The sequence below is a fragment of the Dendrobates tinctorius genome, unplaced genomic scaffold, assembly GCF_039654945.1.
Source record: "Dendrobates tinctorius isolate UK_male_01 unplaced genomic scaffold, ASM3965494v1 ptg000165l, whole genome shotgun sequence".
NCBI lineage: Eukaryota > Metazoa > Chordata > Amphibia > Anura > Dendrobatidae > Dendrobates > Dendrobates tinctorius.
The window spans coordinates 2041168-2063844 of NW_027361832.1; the positions used below are offsets into that span (position 1 = coordinate 2041168).

The 22677-nt window shown below is 47.0% G+C and overlaps 1 protein-coding gene across 1 annotated transcript; it reads left to right on the forward strand.

The window, feature by feature from the left end:
- Positions 1-501: 501 nt before the first annotated feature.
- PLEKHF2 (pleckstrin homology and FYVE domain containing 2) lies at positions 502-21206 on the forward strand. Its single transcript, XM_073550415.1, has 2 exons — positions 502-708; positions 15139-21206. The coding sequence occupies exon 2, from the start codon at positions 15152-15154 to the stop codon at positions 15893-15895; it is 744 nt and encodes a 247-aa protein (XP_073406516.1). The 5' UTR covers positions 502-708; positions 15139-15151; the 3' UTR covers positions 15896-21206.
- The last annotated feature ends 1471 nt before the right edge of the window (positions 21207-22677 follow it).

The window sequence follows — 22677 nt, forward strand, 5'->3', positions numbered from 1 at the left end:
TGCTATGCTACACTCCAAGCAGGGAGCCGCCGAAGGTGCTTTGCTACACTACTTTGTGATGTGGGGTGCAGGTGTTGCAGTGTGGTCAGGTGTCTCCACCTCACCATGGTGGGGCACCACACCTCAGGAGGAGCTGCAGTACCTCTGTGGCGACTGAACCCTCAGGGGCGCCACACTATTTGGGGGGAACAACCAGCACAGGACCCCTGGAGATCGGCTGGTTGCCATGGCAGATGCTCTGAGCTCTTTCTGTCACTTTTGGTGGGGTCCTCTATCTTTTTCCGTGGGCTGTTGTCACTTTTGGGTGTGATAATTAGGTCGTGCTAACTCTGCCCCGTAACCGCTCCAGCAGCAGCTGCAGCCCTGGGTGTGACGGGAGAGTGGCGCTCACCGCCCCGGGCGCCTCCTCCACTATAGCGCCGCCTGCTCCTGTGTGTGCACAGTGCGATCACGGTCCGGGGCTCCGCGCCTGCGCACTGGTGGCTGCACAGTGATGGGGGCGGTGCCGGGTCACCGCTCTTCCCCGACGTGCTGTGGGCGGGGCGCGCGTGACCAGAGGAGTTGGCCGTTCCCGGGAGTCCTCGTCTGCTGTGTGTCTTCCGGGCTGTCCGCGTCTCTCTCCCCGGTGCAGGAGACGTTGCCCCGACATCCCCCGGCGGTCACCGGAGCGTGCGGTGCGGAGGACGCTGTGCCTGGGTGCAGCCTCGGGTAAGTTGTGGAGGCAGGAAGAGGCGCCTGGTGCCGCCCGCTGCAACTTTCAGCCCCGCGGTGGCCATGTTATCGTCGCGTCTTCTGGTTCCTAACTTCCCCGGGAGGCTGGGTATCGGCCGATAATCGCCAGATGCAGATCGCCCGACTTCCTGCACTTGTGTCATAGACCGCCCCGTCTCTGCGCCGGTGCCAGTGGTGTGAGTGATCGGCGCGGGTTCCGCCGGGGGTCGCCCCTCTGTTGTTGGGGTCGGTGCTTTGCGGAGAAATCATTGGGTAGCGACATCTTATTATTGTGATCGGGGTCCTCAGCTGTCACCTTACCTGGGGCCCGTGTTGTGTCTCTCCATTCATCTCTATGGGAGCCCCATAGAAGTGGATGGAGGCCGCGGAGCGTGCGTGGACCCCTCTGCATTCACAGGCAGCGAGTGGTCCCACACACAGTATGGTGGTCCCTGTGTGACATTCGTGCCTGTAGGAGGGGTTTTCTGGCGACACTTATGTCTGCATCGGAGGTGAGCGATGGCGTGAAGACCCCCTATACCGGCCCAAGTGCCTCCTGTTATAGTGGACGGGGTACACGTGTGTTCCTGCCGATCGTGCACTCATCGCCGTCTGTATACGGGGTCGTGAGTGCCGGATAACTCACAGGTCCCTATGTGGCTGATTATAGGGAAATGATCACCCCCAGATGATGCGGAGCTTTAAAGGGAACTTGTCACTAGATTCATCCGGCCCAAATCGCAAGAATCGGGACACAATGGCTGATGCGCTATAACGCTCCAGAAGAGGCCGTATGAAGATCTGGCGGGAGTGGAAGGGGGCCGTGGGGTCAGAGCCCTGGGGGGGGGGGGGGGTGGCCCTGGGGTCAGAGCTGTGGGGTCAAAGCACCTGGGGAAGTTGAAGGGGACTGTGGGGTCAGAGCCCTGAGGTGGGGGGACGAGGACTGTGGGGTCAGAGCCCTGAGGTGGGGGGACGAGGACTGTGGGGTCAGAGCCCTGAGGTGGGGGGACGAGGACTGTGGGGTCAGAGCCCTGAGGTGGGGGGACGAGGACTGTGGGGTCAGAGCCCTGAGGTGGGGGGACGAGGACTGTGGGGTCAGAGCCCTGAGGTGGGGGGACGGGGACTGTGGGGTCAGAGCCCTGAGGTGGGGGGACGGGGACTGTGGGGTCAGAGCCCTGAGGTGGGGGGACGGGGACTGTGGGGTCAGAGCCCTGAGGTGGAGGGACGGGGACTGTGGGGTCAGAGCCCTGAGGTGGAGGGACGGGGACTGTGGGGTCAGAGCCCTGAGGTGGAGGGACGGGGACTGTGGGGTCAGAGCCCTGAGGTGGAGGGACGGGGACTGTGGGGTCAGAGCCCTGAGGTGGAGGGACGGGGACTGTGGGGTCAGAGCCCTGAGGTGGAGGGACGGGGACTGTGGGGTCAGAGCCCTGAGGTGGAGGGACGGGGACTGTGGGGTCAGAGCCCTGAGGTGGAGGGACGGGGACTGTGGGGTCAGAGCCCTGAGGTGGAGGGACGGGGACTGTGGGGTCAGAGCCCTGAGGTGGAGGGACGGGGACTGTGGGGTCAGAGCCCTGAGGTGGAGGGACGGGGACTGTGGGGTCAGAGCCCTGAGGTGGAGGGACGGGGACTGTGGGGTCAGAGCCCTGAGGTGGAGGGACGGGGACTGTGGGGTCAGAGCCCTGAGGTGGAGGGACGGGGACTGTGGGGTCAGAGCCCTGAGGTGGAGGGACGGGGACTGTGGGGTCAGAGCCCTGAGGTGGAGGGACGGGGACTGTGGGGTCAGAGCCCTGAGGTGGAGGGACGGGGACTGTGGGGTCAGAGCCCTGAGGTGGAGGGACGGGGACTGTGGGGTCAGAGCCCTGAGGTGGAGGGACGGGGACTGTGGGGTCAGAGCCCTGAGGTGGAGGGACGGGGACTGTGGGGTCAGAGCCCTGAGGTGGAGGGACGGGGACTGTGGGGTCAGAGCCCTGAGGTGGAGGGACGGGGACTGTCTGTAGAGTCAAGGCCCAGGGGTTGAAGGACTGTAAGGTAAGAGCCCTGGGGGGGGGGGGGGGGGGGGGACTGTAGGGAAAGACCTGAACAGTGTGATGATGCCCTTCGTGTCCCCTACTCCTTCGGCTGAGTGACAATTCTCTGTCTGCTGCTGATTTTTGCATCAAATTCTTCAAATGATTCATGCGTTTCATGAATGTGGCAACAACAAAAAAATCTTTCTTCTTGTCCTTGACCAGCCATGGTGACTTTTTAGGGGTGAGGTGCTCCAAGGACTAAAAAAATGCAACATTTGGTAAAAGTGACATTTCCTGAATCTGGCTATGATTAATGGGCAGACACTGAAGGCACGAAGAAAGGAGGAAAGCCGAGGAACACCAATGATGAATTGGGGCCTCGCCACGTTATGAAGTGTACATCTGAGCGGGGCCCTAGTTGTGCTCGGACGAGTCCGGCCGGGCAGCCGAGGACTGACAGCACGTTGGCTCCAGATCTCTCTCCTCCGGTGTGTGAGCAGATGGATCTGGATTTGTGACGTTTTTCTGCACACTTCTGTTTTGCAGCCACATAAGGAAATAAAGCACAAGTCCAACCCTCAGTTATTACTGATGTCACTCTCCATTTCAGAAAGACACAACAGGTGTGTGTGTGTCAGGAGCTGACTGCAGGTGGTCGGCCGCCTCCTAACACACCCGACATATATCGTTACGTATGCCGTTGCTTTTTAATGTATTTCCTTGAGCCAAAGACGGAAGTGGAAACAAAACTGAGAAGAATCAGTCTTTCCTCTTTACTTTTCCTTCCTTTTTGTATCTACTCCTAGCAAAAAAAATACTGCTTCAGAGCTGGGGTCTACGTCTATAGTGCCGACTACAGGGGCACGTTTTCTGGGCCTACGTCTATAGTGCCGACTACGGGGGCACGTTCTCAGGGCCTACGTCTATAGTGCCGACTACGGGGGCACGTTCTCTGGGCCTACGTCTATAGTGCCCACTACAGGGGTACGTTCTCTGGACTATGTCTATAGTGCCCACTACAGGGGTACGTTCTTGGGGCCTACGTCTATAGTGCTCACTACAGCTTGATGTTCTCGGGGACTGCGTCTATAGTGCCCACTACAGGGGCATGTTCTCGGGGACTGCGTCTATAGTGCCCACTACAGGGACACGTTCTCGGGGCCTACGTCTATAGTGCCGACTACGGGGGGGATGTTCTCGGGGCCTACGTCTATAGTGCCCACTACGGGAGCACGTTCTCGGGGCCTACGTCTATAGTGCCCACTACAGGGGCACGTTCTCTGGGCCTACATCTATAGTGCCCACTACAGCTGCATGTTTTTGAGGACTGCGTCTATAGTGCTCACTACAGGGGCACATTCTCTGGGCCTACGTCTATAGTGCTTACTACAGGGGCACGTTCTCGGGGCCTACGTCTATAGTGCCCACTACAGGGGCACGTTCTCGGGGGCCTACGTCTATAGTGCCCACTACAGGGGCACGTTCTCTGGGCCTACATCTATAGTGCCCACTACAGCTGCATGTTCTCGAGGACTGCGTCTATAGTGCTCACTACAGGGGCACATTCTCTGGGCCTACGTCTATAGTGCTTATTACAGGGGCACGTTCTTGGGGCCAAAGTCTAGTGCACACAACAGGGGCATGTTCTCGGGCCTGCATCTATAGTACCCACTACAGGGGCACATTTTCTGGACTGCGTCTATAGTGTCCACTACAGGGGCACGTTCTCAGGGCCTACGTCTATAGTGTCCACTACAGGGGCACGTTCTCAGGGCCTACGTCTATAGTGCCGACTACGGGGGCACGTTCTCGGGGCCTACGTCTATAGTGCCCACTACAGGGGCACGTTCTCTGGGACTGTTTCTATAGTGCCCACTACAGGGGCACGTTCTCGGGGACTGCATCTATAGTGCCCACTACAGGGGTACGTTCTTGGGGCCTACGTCTATAGTGCTCACTACAGCTTGATGTTCTCGGGGACTGCGTCTATAGTGCCCACTACAGGGACACGTTCTCGGGGCCTACGTCTATAGTGCCGACTACGGGGGCACATTCTCGGGGCCTACATCTATAGTGCCCACTACGGGGGCACGTTCTCGGGGCCTACGTCTATAGTGCACACTACGGGGGCACGTTCTCTGGGCCTACATCTATAGTGCCCACTACAACTGCATGTTCTCGAGGACTGCGTCTATAGTGCTCACTACAGGGGCACATTCTCTGGGCCTACGTCTATATTGCTTTCTCTAGAGGGGCACGTTCTCGGGGCCAAAGTCTAGTGCCCACAACAGGGGCATGTTCTCGGGCCTGCATCTATAGTACCCACTACAGGGGCACATTTTCTGGACTGTGTCTATAGTGTCCACTACAGGGGCACGTTCTCAGGGCCTACGTCTATAGTGCCGACTACGGGGGCACGTTCTCGGGGCCTACGTCTATAGTGCCCACTACAGGGGCACGTTCTCTGGGACTGTTTCTATAGTGCCCACTACAGGGGCACGTTCTCGGGGACTGCATCTATAGTGCCCACTACAGGGGCACGTTCTCGGGGACTGCATCTATAGTGCCCACTACAGGGGCACGCTCTCGGGGCCTACGTCTATAGTGCTCACTACAGGGGTACATTCTTGGGACTGCGTCTATAGTGCCCACTACAGTGGCATGTTTTTCGGGGCCTACGTCTGTGATGCCCCACTATAGGGGCACGTTTTTGGGGACAACGTCTATAGTGCCCACTACAGGGGCATGTTCTCATTGACACGTGAGAGCTTGTGGCTGATTGTTCATTCAGCAGTAAGCTATTTTTCCTGCCCCCCCCCCCCAGCGCTCTGCTCGATTGAGCGTTCACCTTTTTTCAACAGGGAGAGAGGAGAAAACTGAAGGATCGACTGTTGAAATCCCCAATGGCTGATCCTTCTGTTCTTTGTTGTCGCCTGTTACACATCAGATGGTTGGCCAACTCTCATCTAAGTGGTGGTGTTTAGGACAAATTCATACTTCTAGCGGCTGTATTATTCAGTCTGCGCAATGCCTGCATTTCTATGCCAGACCTGCAGACCTGACGCAAACTAACAGCATCACCTATTCCTATGAAGCTGGCTTTTTGGGTCAGCAGCAGACTGTTGGGCCGGTAAATGTAGGCTGTGGACCTGGAAAAGTGGCAGCCACAAGTACGGCACCGATCCGTGCAGGCAAGAACTCCGCAATGGACATCCCGTACCGCTGTGCCCGCCATGTCTCAGCCCCCAGTAGGTAATTTATTTTTTCCCCATTTTCTTTTTGCAGTGCATTACATCAGAGCTCAGAGCATTCACTTTTGCTAAATTTCAGTCAATATTGTCTGGTTTCCTCCATTGCTCTCTACACGTCATCTGTTGGGAACGGCGAGTGGTGTCAGCCGGCTAATGTCACTTTTATTGCTGCAGGTTTGTTACTTGCTTTAGATAACCTAATAGTGTTTCATAGATGAGCTTATAAAGGGTCACGTCTGGTGAATGATTCCATCCAGTATGTCGGCCCTGGCTCCTCCGCGTCTCCATCTGTCACTGCTGTCTAATGTGATATGTTTGTGCAGAAGCAGCTGAGAGGTGCGTGCACGGTCCAGCTACCGGTCTGCTGCTCGCCAGGCTTTTCTCCTGTTTCTCCAACATCAAAATTATTTATATTTTTTTATAGTATAAGATATTTAGGATGGCTGATCACCAATACTTGTCTTTCAGTATTTTTTTTTTCAAATGTTGCTTTGCTCATGTGATTTGATAAAAGAATGCTTGCATGTCGTGAGGGAGATAAGTGTGTATGGAAATGAATGTAAAATTGTAAATGATTGGATTGGAGCTGTCTGATCTTCATACCGGAGGTTTGAGCGGAGCTGTCGTACCCATAACACTAATATGGCTCACCGCAAATTTATCAAAAATTGTCCTTTGCACCAATTCTTCAGTGTATTCACTTACACACCTCGACTCCAAGTTTATCCAAGTTTATCATATCTCAGTGATGGATTGATCGCAGATTACCAATGCCAGTGCAACTTTTTAAGCATAATAAGTGCACTTCCCAATGTTGGATAAGACCAATGTATCGTGTGTAGTGATGAGCGATCGTGCTGGGATAAGGCGTTATTTGAGCATGATCTGATGCTAACCGGGTGTCTTTGGCGTGCTCGAATATTATGTTTGACTCCCCGTGGCTGCATGTCTCGTGGCTGTTTGATAGCTGCAACACATGCAGGGGTTTCCCTACTGGCCTATTAATATCAATCTGCAGCTGTCTATTTAGCCTTTTCTGATTATTAATTATAGGGGGATCCCACTTCATCACTTCTTTTTTTTTTTGGGGGGGGGGGGGCAAGGGCATATCCCCAATTTTAATTACCAATAAAGGCTATGCAGACATCTGTGAGCTGATATTAATAGCCAGAGAAGTTTCATGGATACTTGTCCATTCCAAGAATAATACCAGACCCCTGCTGTCTGCTTTCCCTCTGCTGGTTAGGAAAAATGAGGGACCCCATACAATTTTTTTTTTTTTTATTTTTTTATTTTTTTTTTAAATCTATTAGCTAAATATGTGTACAGTAAGATACACATGCACTACACTAGTTATCTCACTGACCTATTTCTCACTTTGCTCAAGCGCCAGCTGGTGAATACTCTAATCAGCGTACACCTGCTATCAGCAAGGCCAGGCATACGCTGATGAGAGTAGTAGTCATCAGTCGGCACCTGATCGGCGGTAATCCTTTTCACCACCTGTCAGAGATTCTGGCTCACGCGGTCATCTGTGTGACAGTAAGGTTACCGCCAGTCATAGCCGCTCTTTTCCACGCTGTCACACAGATGACATCGTGGGAACCGCCATTCGGTCCGGGAGCGAGTTCATGTATCGTTCTGGTACCCAAACCGAACTCTTTCATGAAGCTCTGACCGGACCCGAACATCATCTCTAGTGAAATTTCCCACTGAGAAAAAAAAAAATTACATGTGTTGAAATTCAACAAGCGCCTCCTAAAATCATTGTCTGGTCCTGCCTAAATTAGTGGGTTCAGCTGACTGTTACGTAATGTGTGTAAGTAGAAGAAGTTCCCCTTCTGGCGTCACTTGTGTGACCGGCATCTTCTTACCAGTGAAGTCTGGAGGTGGAGTGCCGGGTTTCTGCTGGCTTATGTGCAGGATGTACTTGTGTGGTCTGGGATGGTGAACGCCTGAGCCCCCCTCTGTATAAATACAGATGTTAGGAAAAACTGTAAGCGCTGCCATAAGTAGTATAAATGCACAGTAACTTTTTTTGTTTTGTCGAGCGACATCTTAATTCTGTGTTTGATCAAGTATATGAATGTTATGGAAACTGTCTATAGGACAGTGGAAATGTCCCCATCGATTCCCAGAACAAGGCTCTGGAGAGCCCCTACCGCAGTGTTCCCCCTACTCCGGACCTCAAGTGCCACCAACAGGTCATGTCTTCAGGATTTCCTTACCGTTGTCCAGGTAATAATTGCATCACCTAGACAGGCAATAATTCAATCAACTGGGCAATACTAAGGAAATCCGGAAAACATGACCTGTTGGTGGCTTTTGAAGACTGCAATTCAGGGAAACACTGCTCTACAGAATTTAGCAGAGGTATAACAAGTTCACCACTGCTCCGTTCAATCTTTATGGGACCACCAGAGATACAGTGGGGAAAATAAGGATTTCATACACTCCCGACTTGGAAGTTTTCCCCCCTACATAGAATGAAGAGGTCTGTAATTTTTATCGTAGGTACACTTCACCTGTGAGAGACAGAATCTAAAGATAAAAACCAGAAAATCCCATTGTATGATTTTTACATAATTAATTTGCATTTTATTGCATGAAGTAAGTATTTGATACAATAGAAAAACAGAACTTAATATTTGGTATAGAAACCTTTGTAATTACAGAGGTCAGACGTTTCCTGTAGTTCTTGGCCAAGTTTGCACAACACTGCAGCAGGGACTTTGGCCCACTCCTCCATACAGATCTTCTCCAGATCTTTCAGGTTTCGGTGCTGTCGCTGGGCAACATTGAGTTTCAGCTCCCTCCAAAGATTTTCTATTGGGTTCAGGTCTGGAGACTGACTAGGCCACTCCAGGACCTTGAAATGCTTCTTATGGAGCCACTCCTTAGTTGCCCTGGCTGTGTGTTTCGGGTCATTGTCATGGAAGATTCAGCCACAACTCTTCTTCAATGATCTTACTGAGGAATAGATGTTATTTGGCAAAATCTCGCAATACATGACCCCCATCCATCCTCCTTTCAACACGTTGTGGTCGTCTTGTCCTTTTTTCAGAAAAGCACCCCCAAAGTATGATGTTTTCCCCACCATGCTTCACGGTTGGGACTGTGTTCTTGGGGTTGTACTCATCCCTGTTCTTCCTCCAAACACTGCAAGTGGACTTGATACCAAAAAGTTCTATTTTGGTCTCATCTGACCACTTGACCTTCTCTCATGCCTCTCTTGGATCATCCAGATGGTCATTGGTGAACTTCAAACGGGCCTGGACAAGTGCTGGTGTGAGCAGTGGGACCTTGCGTGCCCTGCAGGATTTTACTCCATGACGGTGTGGTGTGTTACTAACGGTAATGTATGAGACTGTCGTCCCAGCTCTCTTGAGGTCATTGACCAGGTCCTCCCGTGTAGTTCTGAGCCGATTCCTGACCTTTCTCTTAATCATCCTTAACCAAAGAGATGAGCTCTTGCATGGAGGACCAGGCCAAGGAAGATTTTCAGTCATGATGTGTCTTCTTCCATTTTCTAATAATTGCGCCATCAGTTGTTGCCTTCTCACCAAGCTTCTTGCCTATTGTACTGTAGCCCATCCCAGCTTTCTGCAAGTCTACAGTTTTGTCCTTGGTGTCCTTAGACAGCTCTTTTTGGTCTTGGCCATGGTGGAGAGGTTGGAGTGTGATTGAGTGTGTGGACAGGTGTCTCTTATACAGGTAACGTGTTAAAACACAGCCCATTAAGTGACACATTGCTGGAATCAGAGTCTCGACCCCGTACATCACGCTGCTCTCAGATTATTTAGCAAAAAACTCCTGAAAGATTCCCTTTTAAATGTAATGTTCATGTTGCAAGACACATTGCTGTGTAGCCTTAGCCTATAGGGAAAGTGCCCTGGGTGCAGAACGAAGTGGTCTTGGGGCTCTTTTTATTTAACCCTTGCTATTGCGCTCAATGTGGACTCCCCCTGTTTGTTGCGGGCAGCGGCGCTGAGCACGCACCTTTCCGGGCACGTGAAAGCAGATCTATACAACTGACATGTGCCCGCAACAGCCGCTGTTGGAATCAGGATTCACCCGCTGCTGTTAATTAGTTAAATGCCGCTGTCAATCTCTGACAGCGGCATTTAACTTGCTCTTACCGGAAGCACGTTGCAAATCCCACCCATCGGTGACCCCATCATGTGATTGCAGGTCACCAATGTTTCGGCATGACAAGAGGTCTGCAGAACTCATCTATGGTTGTCATAGCAAGTGAGCATTTCTGCTACACACAGGCGATCTGATCATCGCCTGTGTGTAGCAGAGGCGATCGGAGTAGTGCAACTTCTAGTCTCCCATGGAAACTATTGAAGCATGTAAAAAAAAAAAAAAAAGTTTTTAAAATTATTAAAAAAAATATAAGTTCAAATCGGCCTCCTTTCGCCACTTTAAAAATAAAACAATAAGAAAACCAAACATACAGATATTTGGTATCGCCACGTTCAGAATCGCCCGATCTATCAATATATAAAAAAAAAACCCGTTCGATAACCGGAGTAACGAAAAAGAAATTTCAAACGTCACAATTACATTTTTTTTTTGATCTCTGCTACATTACAATAATGGGTGATGAAAACATCGTATATACACCAGAGTGGTATCGATAAAAACCTCAGCTCGGCGCACAAAAAATAAGCCCTCGCCCAACCCAAGATCACGAAAATCAGAGACTCTACGGGTATCGGAAAATGGAGCAAGTCTTTTATAAAACAAATTTCGGAAATTTCTTCCACCATTTAAATAAAAAAGAACCTAGAGACATGTCTGGTGTCTATGAACTCGTAAGGACCTGGAGAATCATAATGGCAGGTCAGTTTTACCATTTAGTGAACATGGTAAAAAAATTGAAAAAAGTGCACTTTTTTTTTCAATTTCAACACACTTGGAATTTTTTTTTCTCCAGTACATGATATGTTAAAACCAATGGTGTCTTTCAATAGTACAACTTGTTCCGCAAAAAACAAGCCCCTCACATGGCCATATTGACCAAAAAATTAAAAAGTTATGACTCAGGGAAGAAGGGGAGCAAAAACCTGAAATTCAAAAACGAAAATACCCCTGGTCGTTAAGGGGTTAGCCTTTCCTGGCTTGTATATTAGTAAGGACTTCACAACTCTGTAGAGTCTTTTCTTAGAACTCGGATCATTTTTCTGTTCTTCCTGGAAATGTATAAATAGGACGGTGGCTTGTTACCCTGAAGGAGCGCCATCTCCAAGTCCATATTAGATGGGCGGCCATGCAGTTCGGCGGATGCCATATAATGGAACCTTCCCACATCATTAGTTCAGAGTTTTACTAAAGTTTTCCCCAGTGTTTTGAGTTTCCAGATTCTTCCATGGGATTTGCACCCAGTATCGGCATCCATTGTTTATTTTAACCATTTCGCTACATGGCAGTTTTGACTTCTTTTTTTTTTTTTGTGTTTTCATTTTTTATTTTTACTCTTCTTCCAAGTTCCAAGAACTGTAACTTTTTTTTTTTTCCGATAACGCAACCTTGTGATGTCTGGCTTGTTGCGGGACCAGTTTTAATTTTGAATGACGCAATTCATTTTCCAATGTGACGTACTGAAAAATGAGGGGAAATGCAAATGTGTTTTGGGTTTTGTTTTTACGGAATTCATTATGCGGTAAATATTATCAGACAACATACCTCTCCAGGACGGTATGATTACAGGGAACTTGTCGCCAAACGCTAATTAAGCCTGCAGATATGGGGTTAATTTGCAGATTAATGGCGTTATTGCGCCAGCACTTACCCGAGCGCTGCAGGGAGAAAATGAATTTTATCCTCCACCCGGCAGTGTTCCGGTTTGTCATGGGGGCAGTGCCGGCGTCGGTTCAGTCGCTGCTTAACTCCATATCTGCCTGCAGACTAATAGTGTTTTTTTTTTCTGGTTACAGGCTCCCTTTTAACCCCTTAGTGACCGGGTCAGATTTGTAAAATCTGACGTGTCACTTTGTGGTACTAACTCTGGAACGCTTCAACATATTCCAGTAGTTTGTATTGTTTTTTTCGTGGCACATTATAATTTATAATAATAGTAAGTTTAGGTTGATATCTTTTGTTTAATAAAAAAATAGCAGAAATTTGACAAATGTTAAAACATTTTTTTTTGCAATTTTCAAACTTTAGGCTACTTTTTACACTTACTGGGTTTTTTTGCAGCCCGCTATTGCGGCCGCATCGCCGCAATTTTTACGTTCTGCTGCAATAACGGACCGGTTTTTCATGTTTCCAATACTATGGAAATAGTATTGGAAAAAAAGGCGTTCCACAAAAACGGAAGTCACGCAAAAACAGACTTCCATTGATATACAATGGGGTCTGTGTCCGTACGCCATGAAAGATCGAGCAGGCTCGATCTTTTTTTACGGCCGCAAAAACGGCCATACGGTGCACCGTGGAATTTTTGTGGGCCGATTTTTGCAACCCCATAGAAATCTATTGGGGCCGCAAAAACTGCCTGCAAAAACACGGAAAGTGTAAAAGCAGCCTTGATTATCCCTTTAATCCTGATAGTCATAACACAGAAAAACATTAATAAATAACATTTTCCTCATGTCTGCCTTACGTCAGCGCCATTTGTAAAATGTTGTTTTATTTTGTTAGCATCTTGAGGTATGTGAACACGTTGCGGATTGCTTTGCGGAATTTTCTGCGCTGAATCTACATCTCTTGGCAGAATCCGCAGGTCAAAATCCGCGCGTGTTTTTTTGCGGATTGTGTGCGGATTTGGCCTGCGTTTTTACACCTGCGGATTCCTATAATGGAATGGGTGTAAGGCTATGTGCACACGGTGCGGATTCCGCTGCGGATCCCGCTGCGGATCCACAGCTTTTCAGGCTCTGCGGGTTCACAGCAGAATTAGCTGCGTTGTACAGTACCATTGTTTTCAATGGAAAACTGCTGTGCACATACTGCAGATTTTTCTGCGCGGTTTTGCTACGGGTTCAAATCCGCAGCATGTCAATTCTCTGTGTTGATTCCGCTACGGTTTCACACCTTCTCCATTGCAGAGTGTGAAACCGCAGGGCTAATCCACAGGTAATCCGCAGGTCTTTTGACCTGAGAACTTGCCTGCGGATTTTTCCAAATCCGCACGGAAAAATCCGCAGGACCTAAAACTGCGTGTGCACATAGCCTAAAAACGCTGCAGAATCCGCACAAAAAATTGACATGCTGCAGGGGGGAAAAAACACTGCGTTTCCTCGCTGATTTTTCCGCAGCATGTGCTCAGCGTTTTTTTCCCCCCATAGAATAACATTGTACTGTACATCACTTGCGGATCCGCAGCAAATCTGCATCGTGTGCACATACCCTTAGGAGGTTTAAAAATGTAGTAGTAATTTTTCATTTTTTTTATGGAAATTTACAAAATTTATTTATTTTTTTTGGGTGACTTTTAGGGGTGATACCATTTTAAAGACCGCACCACCTGACATATTGAAAACTGCTGCCAGGTAGTTTATTAACCCTTCAGGTGCTATTCAGGAATTAATGCAAAGTGACATAACGGGAATGAAAAAGTGTATTTTTTACCACCTAAATGTCGCTAACTTCTGAACAGGTCGCTATAGCCGGGAGACTCTAAGGCCGCTATGTGGTTGTGAATTGCCATGGCAAACATCAGGACCACACAATCATGATCTCAGGGTGCCGATGGGGATAAAGAGGGAGAAGCCCCGACGCTCTATTAACCCTTTTATTAAACAGATATGGACGGTGCCAGCACTGATCGTGGCTGATAAAGCGAGTTGTCATCTGTAGTGTACAGCCGACAGCTGCTGGGTTTGTAACCTGTATGGGGATAATATTCTTTTAGATCTCACGTCAGTAAAAAGACGTATTGACAGTCATTAAGGGGATAAGGCAATACCAAACTTTTTATATATATACCGGTGTGTGTATATATATATATATATATATATATATATATATATATATATATATATATATATATATAATTTTTTTTTTTCAAAGTAAAAAAAAAAAAAAATTGCTACTTTCCAAGACCTGAAACGTTCTCAGTCAGTGGTGATCTGTAGGGAATTTTTTTTTTCCGCATGGCAAGATGACTTTATTGATGTGACTTTTTGATCACTCCTTATTGCATTTTCTTCTGGTGGCCAAAAAAACCCCGTAATGCTTGCATTTTGATTTTTTTTTTTTTCTTTGTTTACTAATTAGGTTAATGGCCCACGGTGGACATCAACGGGCTCCTAGCTGTCATGTGTTGCAGGAGGGCCAGTGGGCGTTCAGCACGGTGTCCCCCATGGACCACATACTGAAAATGCAGCCGTTACCATTGGCTTTTAACAGGTTAAGAGCAGCAGATGGAGGCAGAATAGGAGTATGTGCCCACAAACCTTTTTAATACGCTGCCGTGTTTTTCCTGAAGTTTTTTTTCTTTGGCGGCTTGGCTCGGTTTACCGCAGTTTCACCATTGGCTTTTTTCTTCCATTATGAAGGTATGACGATAAATGGCATATGTTCATTCTTAGCAGTTTTTCTAGGCGAGGTTAAGAGCAGACCGCCTCAAAAAGACATGGTCTTCCATCAGTTTTCCATCATGAGAGGTTCTGAGGTAAAAGAAAGTGCCTGCAAGTCTTTAGAGTTGAGCCAAACTAAAGGATGTGACCCCTGTACTCCAAAATCACATTGACATCAGCAATGTTCATCCCTTAGGTTTAGTGATGAGTGAACGTGCTCTGACAAGGTGTTATCTGCCATGCTCAGGTTCCAGCCGAGTGTCTTCGGCATGCTCGAATACTGTGTTTGAGTCCCCGCGGTTGCATGTCTCGCGGCTGTTTAGACCTATTTGTTAGACAAGCCGCAGGGACTCAGACATAATTTTCGAGCACGCCGAAGACACTCGGCACCCTAGCATGGCGGATAACGCCTTATCTGATCACGCTCGCTCATCACTAATTAGGTTTCCTAAAGCAAAGGTGAGAGGAGAATATTTCTACGGAGCTCCTGTTGATGGGGTTGGTCATGTTTCCGATATCCTCTTCAGACAGCCTCCTTCACTCTGGAGGACCCAACCACCTGTTAATGAGGCTGAAGAACGCCTTTATTGTAAAAACTGACAGATTTTTTTTTTTTTTGTTTTGTCCCCTTTTTAGATCCGCATAGAAGATGGTGGATCGTCTAGCAAACAGTGAAGCAAATGCAAGGCGTATAAACGTAGTTGAGGGCTGCTTCGGCACAGCCGGTCAACCCCTAGCGATCGATGGCCGGGTTCTGATCGGAGAAGGAGTCTTAACAAAACTCTGCAGAAAGAAGCCAAAAGCGAGGCAGTTCTTCCTGTTCAATGACATTCTGGTGTACGGCAACATCGTTATCCAGAAGAAGAAGTACAACAAGCAGCACATCATTCCTCTCGAGAACGTCACCATTGACTCCATCCAGGACGAGGGAGAGCTGCGGAACGGGTGGCTCATCAAAACCCCCACCAAATCATTTGCCGTTTACGCGGCCACAGCGACAGAAAAATCCGAATGGATGAACCACATCAATAAATGCGTGTATGATTTAATTTCAAAAAGCGGGAAGACCCCAAATAACGAACATGCCGCCGTCTGGATCCCCGATTCCGAAGCCCCCACTTGTATGCGCTGCAAGAAAGTGAAGTTTACTCCCGTGAATCGGAGGCACCACTGCCGGAAATGTGGATTTGTTGTTTGCGGACCCTGTTCTGAGAAAAAGTTCCTTTTGCCGAACCAGGCTTCTAAGGCCGTGCGAGTATGTGATTTCTGCTACGAACGTCTATCTAACGGAGACTTGCCCGCCTGTCTGCCCAGCCGATCAGACTCTCTCTCCAGCTCCCCCCAAATGTCTCATCAGATGTCCGATGACGACGACGATGACAGCAGTGACTGAGGGAGGACGGTTTACTGGAAGAGGAAGGAAAAATTTAAAAAAAAATTTGGCTGCTTTTTTACTGGGGAGCATACCGGTATATCCTGGTTTTCAGTTGACGACCCCCAAAATCAGTGATGCTCGTTTGCCGGGGAATATTAACCTACACGTGCCTTGGTATAACAATCATTTTGGTTTTTTCAAGAAAATCTTTACAATCTTTTTTTGTTTTTTTTCTCCTTCTTCCCCACAGCGTGCAGATAGTTTTATAGAGATTTTCTGAATTTCTGAGTTTTTTTTTATATGCATTCCTATTCAACTTTTATACTGATCTAAGGGTGATCAGGCGATCAAAGAATTTCTGCTATGTGCCTTTCAGCGCTGAAATTGGGAAATGTTACTTCTGCACCTTTTATACCAGGACCTGTTTGGTTGCTGTACTATCAGTTATTTCGGGAATCACGGCTGGGGATGCACAAGTCTCTAAGGCTGAATTTATACTTTAGCATTTTTGCTCTTGCTGGGTACACTGTCAGGTTTTGTTGAGAGCTGGCGAGCGGCGGTGATATCATGGATTGGGTTACGCGAGCGGAGCCAAAAGCAAAACCATTGTCGTTGCAAAAAATCTCCCCCAAAAAAACGCTACTGGCCTATTCTTTCCCCTGTCGATCCAGCACTGATACTCGCCAAACTTTACTTGCAGTGTACGCCGTGCCCCATCTGTAGCCGCAGCGGTTGTGTGCCGTACTGTTGTCATCACAGCTCGGCAATGGGAGCACGATGCCACTAATACGACGCATGAGCGCCGCGACCATGTACCGGCAGCATGGACACACAAATGGGGAACACTGCTGGAGGGTTTACACTGGGGAACAGAGAGGCAAGTACACTTTCAGATATTTGGGTTTTTTTCTTATTGCATCCATAGGTTAAACTTTTTTTTTTTTTTACATTTTTATAATGTTGAATAAATCCTTTATTAGTGGTATCATGTCCAAAAGGGGCAGATTTTGAAGCTAAAATCTGTATTTGTGTTTTTTTTTTTTTTGACTAAATACGCCAAGTGTGGTACACCTACAAGCACAAGATTTGGAGGGGAATTGTTTTTTTTTTTTTTTTTTGCTATATGGCTTTGAATGGGATGGGAGCTGTAGATCAGGAAACAAAAGCAAGGTAAACTTAAAAAAAAAAAAAAAATCTCTTATGACTGCCCAACAACTACTGCATTTCCGGGTGGGGGAGAGAAGTGCCTGCTTCCGGCCCAAAGGTCCCCATGCACACGGCGAGCTGACCGTAGCCAGTAAGGAGCCTATGTCATGCTTGCTAGCCTTAGACACTCGGTTTACGGCACAGTGTTGGCACCACTTTTAGCCAACATTACTATATCAGTATGGTCTGTCGTATAAATATCTGTGCACCATAGATTGGTAATACCGCCATGTGCGTAATGAAGCTGATAAGCTGCAGGTGCCCAGCGTCCTTTTAAATAGCTGAGGGAGTTTCTCACTACCTGATCGGCCAGAGATCGGTGGTGGATTTATCATCTTCCAGAATATTTTCACGGTCTTTGTCTTCTTAAGTACATTTTTCTTCCTTTGTGGTTGCTCCATGGCAGCAGCATAAGGGGTTTCTTGATCTATTTTTCTATCAAATCTAGCGTAAAAGTGAAGCCTTTTGAAATAGACACAATCAACAGCTTTGGGGGAATTTGTATATTTGTGTTGTTGTATAGTTAGTAAATGCACAAAATACAGAGAATGACAATGATACAAAAAGTAATGGGTCTGATGACGTGGAAAACCAAAGACAGCCATTTTATACCCTAACCCTTGTGACTTATTTGATAAGATTTGTCCTGCAAAGCAAATGGGTTGGATCTCTTAAAGGCAATCTTGTCTGTAGATTTTTGGTATGTAATCTGAGAGCAGCATGATGTTGGGGCCGACACCCTGATTCCAGTGTTGTATTGCTTACTGGGCTGATTATTGTCGATTTTTAATAATATCCTGGTGATAAAACACTAATTTTATCACGAGAGACCAGCTTTGGTCCCACCACGCCCCCTCCACTGATTGGAAGCTTTCTGCCAATCTGTGCTGTGGGCGGGGTTATACAGTGGTCACATTCCTAGATCTGCAGCAGAAAAAACTGTGATTGAATGAAATCTATAGCAAGCAGCCCTGTAAGTGACACATCGCTGGAATCGGGTTCTACGTCTCTACATTATACTGCTCTCACATTACATAGAAGAAACCCAGTGATAGATTCCCTTCCTCCAATTTTCTCAATCTCTCTTAAGTGTTGATAAGCGCAGGCACAGCCCTAAAGATGAGCAGAAGCCATTCACATTGTCCAAAGATCAGCCACTAGAACAGGTATAGGGGTTTACGAGCGTTCCCAAAGATGAACCCCTTGTTTTAATTTATTTTGTTTGTCAAGCTTGTATGTCTTGTTTGGGCGTTTTCAATGTAACTGGTGATACTCTAATAAAAGGAGAATCTACACGGTGATATCGCTGATGTACGCTGCCACTTTGCTGAGCTAATAATACAACAACTATGCAAGCTGTAAAGTTCCCGTGCGTGGCGGCTACAGGGAAAGCTTTTACTGCACTCAGGTCTCCATTAATAACGTTACTGCACTTGTCTTCTGGGACTCCGGTTTCTTCCACTTTTTAGTTACGTAAGCCTTACTAACTTTTTTATTTTTATATAGAGGCTTTGAAAATAATGAATAAATAGCTAGAAGAAAATGCTGTAAAACAACAAACACACAGTAATCAGCTTTTCTATCCCCCGCCGATATAAGCCTTGCTCTCTTGTGGTCCGCCAATCTGTTTACGAGCAGCCAGGATACCAACACATGGCCTCGCTGCAGGAATCACCTCTCAGAGTCGAGTCCTAATTCAAGTGGTCATCTGATCCCAGGCTGCCACTTGATCACTGCAGCCAGTCTGTTGCTTTTCCTGTGGCATCATTGCTCAGCCCTAGGCACAAAAAAATGCTAAAACTAATGATTAGCTACAGCGGTCTTCTAAATAAAGACCGCCGGGCCGGGGACGCTGCTGCACAGAATGTGCTGGACTGAAGAGATGAGTTGGGTTTTTTAAATGCTTGACTCCAGGTAACCACTTGTGGAATATTTCAGCTGTGGTTGTCTGGTCTGAAATGGAAAGTCTGCAGTTATTCTGTGCGACTGCAGACTTTTGAATCCCCCTCAGGGATCGTACTGTGCGCTCCGAGGATTTGTGGGTTTCCGAGCCAGGTGTGATGTAATGTATGCGATATGCATACTTCCAGGCTTGCGCCTGTCTATTGAGCACACCCTCACTCTATACACTTGTACTGAGTGAGCATGCGCCCACTAGACGAGTTCTGATCAGGAGTGTGCACAGTGCATACATCACGACCGTTCCCAGGCAAATCTTCGCGGAGCGCTGGGGGATTCATAATTCTGTAGTCACACGGAGTGACTGCAGACTCATTTTAGACTGGATAACCCCTTTAAGCAGCATTGTGAATGCAGCTCTGGAATATGATACATACATGCTTGTAATTCCCTATGTGACAAAATGACTAACATTTGTTTCTCTTATTTGGGAGAATGATTTAAGTTGGGTTTCTAAGAATGCAGGATAGCGATGTTATCAGTGTTCTGAAGCTAAAAGACGATCATCTTAGTGATGCGTGAAGCTGAAGTTTTATGATTTGCGGTGTGCGTGATCTTTCTGCTGCGCTGAGGAGGGTTTCTTTACTATATCTTTACAGTTTCCGTGTTTGTGAGGTGTTGCCTATCGCATTGTAGGGTTTTCAATAGAGAGATTTTTGCAGGGATTAGGTGACAGACGTCTTGCGTTTATTTCATCCGGCTATATCTTCTATCCACCTATAGAGGTTGTTTAGCTTTTTGGAGTTATTTATGAATAGTTTTGTCTCTGAACGTCCTAATAGACCGGATGATGATTACAGTAAAAGGGGTTTGTGTTAGATTTGGGATCCCTTGATCGTTCCTGCACCCTATAACCAATCTATGACGCTCTTTATAATCTTTACTTTAGTATGGTTTCAACATAAATCGCAGTTGGCCAAATCTAGGTCTTGAGCAAGTTGTAGCTTACCAGAAGGCAGGCTAGGGTTTTGTTTGGTTTTTTTTTTGGTCCCAACAATCCAAAATGTTAGGCACCTATAGCAATCAAACGGGAGCATTGACTACCTGGCTTTGGGAATTGTCCTTTACCATCTTTTGACCCTTCCCTTCATAATGTCCCTTTCCATCCAGATCCAAGATGGCTGTTTTTCCTGAGAAACTATGCACTCTAGTATCCCTGTACTGTTCCTGAGCAGCCTACACAAGCGCATCCATTCTCCCATATCCTCTTTATACCATGTGGATAACAATCATCAGTCTTCTGTGCCTTATATGCCAGCTGGGCAGAAAATATGGGCTAATGATTATTGTGGTGGTCCATAGTAGGAGCCATTGGAAATTGAAGCATTGCAGATTTTATCGTCTTTAGTGGTCCAACTTTAGGGGTATTGGAATATTCATTGATTCCACATACTCGGGATAGGTCAGTAATGTTTGGTGGGGGGGACGGACCCACCTATTACCCACACGTATGGAAAGTGGCTTGTTGACCGATTCAAGGATGGATTAATTATGGTCCATGAGACAATGAGAATTACATTCAGGGAGGGTGGGGTCTTTTTGACAATCGTCTCTGTTGCATAGTTTTCTCAAAAGTGGAACCTGGAGTTAGGTTGTTCATTAGTAATCTGACCACCGCGGCTGCCGAATCCTCTGCCATTTCTTGCCAGCTGCCCTAGAACATGGTGTGATGCCCAATCAAACCCTGATTTAAATGGGTAAACTACAATTAGACATCTGGTTTAAGGATGGATAACTTTTGGCACAACGTGGTATGACAGTCTGGGTTACACATTGTACATACGGCGTCCCTCTTCTATTCCGGAGGGGTAAGACTGATCTGAATATCTTAATGCTAATCTGCACTGTTTTGATGCAGACTGTTTATTGGCACCTTCCATTTTAATACTTTTTCTATGTTTTCTATGAAAATGTTTTAAAGACGACACTTATCAATTGCTGCAAAATGTGAAGTCATTAAAAATATTTTTTTTTTTTGTTGCTCCTTTTGACCTGTTTTTCTGGGTTTCTCTAATTTGGGTTCCACTTTCCTGTGTTGCCTTGAAGATCTTTCCTACAGATTTATATTACTATATCTTGTGTAGCACTTTCCTAAAAGATCCAGTATTCTCCTTTTTACTGTATTTGGAATTTGTTTAAAATAAAACTTTTATAACTAGAATAACCTGTATCGCGTCTCCTTGTCCTTCGCCAAGGTATACACGAACAGAATACAACCCCCTAATGTGCAATATTTTTCTGGGTGCCCTCTTCTCGTAAGGCGTTCACACGACGTCAAAATCAGGTAAGAGCCTCATGTGACAAATCGAGAGAGCCTCTCCTAAACCCTGCACGGATCCAATAAAGCATTGGAAATGTGGCCTTGTGCATGGCCGTATGGTGACTCTACACAGTGCCGATGACGTCCGATGCATAATCCATGATCAGAAATGCTTTTGACAGCCAGTTTTGGGGTTGACGTATTGACTGTAGAATGATGGGGCGCCAGCATATTCACTTAATAGCGTTTAGTTACTATATGGGTTCCCTCATTCGGACCTCTCTCAATTACAAAGTCTTTCGGGGGTATCTAACATGCCAAGATGTCACATAGACGTGGGACAAATGTTAAAAATGACCAATGAATTTTTTTCATCATTTGAGTTCTATAGCATCCCCATACGGCATGTAGCCTTTCCGTGCCATTTCCATTCAGTAAGTGGTGATGTCCATGCACGATCTTGGTATCTGAGCGGAGCGGCCAATTGATGAGCTATGACTTTGGATGAGACGTCTCCACGGTGAGCTATGATTGGTGACGCAATGTCCTGTGTTTGGTGTAATCGACAAGACAAAACCTGCTCTTTTGGCAGTAAAAAAAACAAAACTGGTGCGACATACATGTGTGATTGGTCAGTAGTACGTTTTATTCACAAAAAAAGTAGCAAAATCAGCTAAAAGAGAAAAATGCACATTCTCAGCTAAATATGGGTGAAATTGCCGCAAATCCCAAATTCAGTCAGGAAAATAAAATCAAACGTGTGCGTGTACAAAAATCTCCATGTGAAATATATATATTAGTTTGTGTCTAGTAAAAATGAGAGACACATCACAGGTGCAGACAAGATGGGGAACTTAATTTCTCCATGGTCTGTGTGCGAGTACGTCGGACTGCACTGGGATGATGTCAGAGTGCAGTCCGATGTTACACACGCTGCTGTAGACTTGTAAAGGTGCGCGTGATCCGATTATCGGAGGCACTTGTAGCGTGCTGCCATTGTTTTCTCATGCCCAATCGGCATGAGAAAATACGCTCAGATCTGCACCACCCCATAAACTAACACTGGGCGGAGTGCAATCCGATAAAACATCAGATAGCACTCTGCCTTGTTAGACGCCAGTGTGGGCAAGATCTTGGGCTGGGCTTCATAGGAGACCAGAACTATGAACGGTATATATGGCGTATAACATGGCAGAGTGCTAGCTGATGACTTACCGGATTGCACTCCACACAAGTCTATAGCTGTATGTGAAACATCGACCTGCACTCTGATGTCATCCCAGTGCAGTCCATTGTATGCTCACAGAGACAATGGAGAAATTAAAATCTGTCTTGTCCGCACCTGTGATCTGAGTCAATCAGATCACTGTATGAG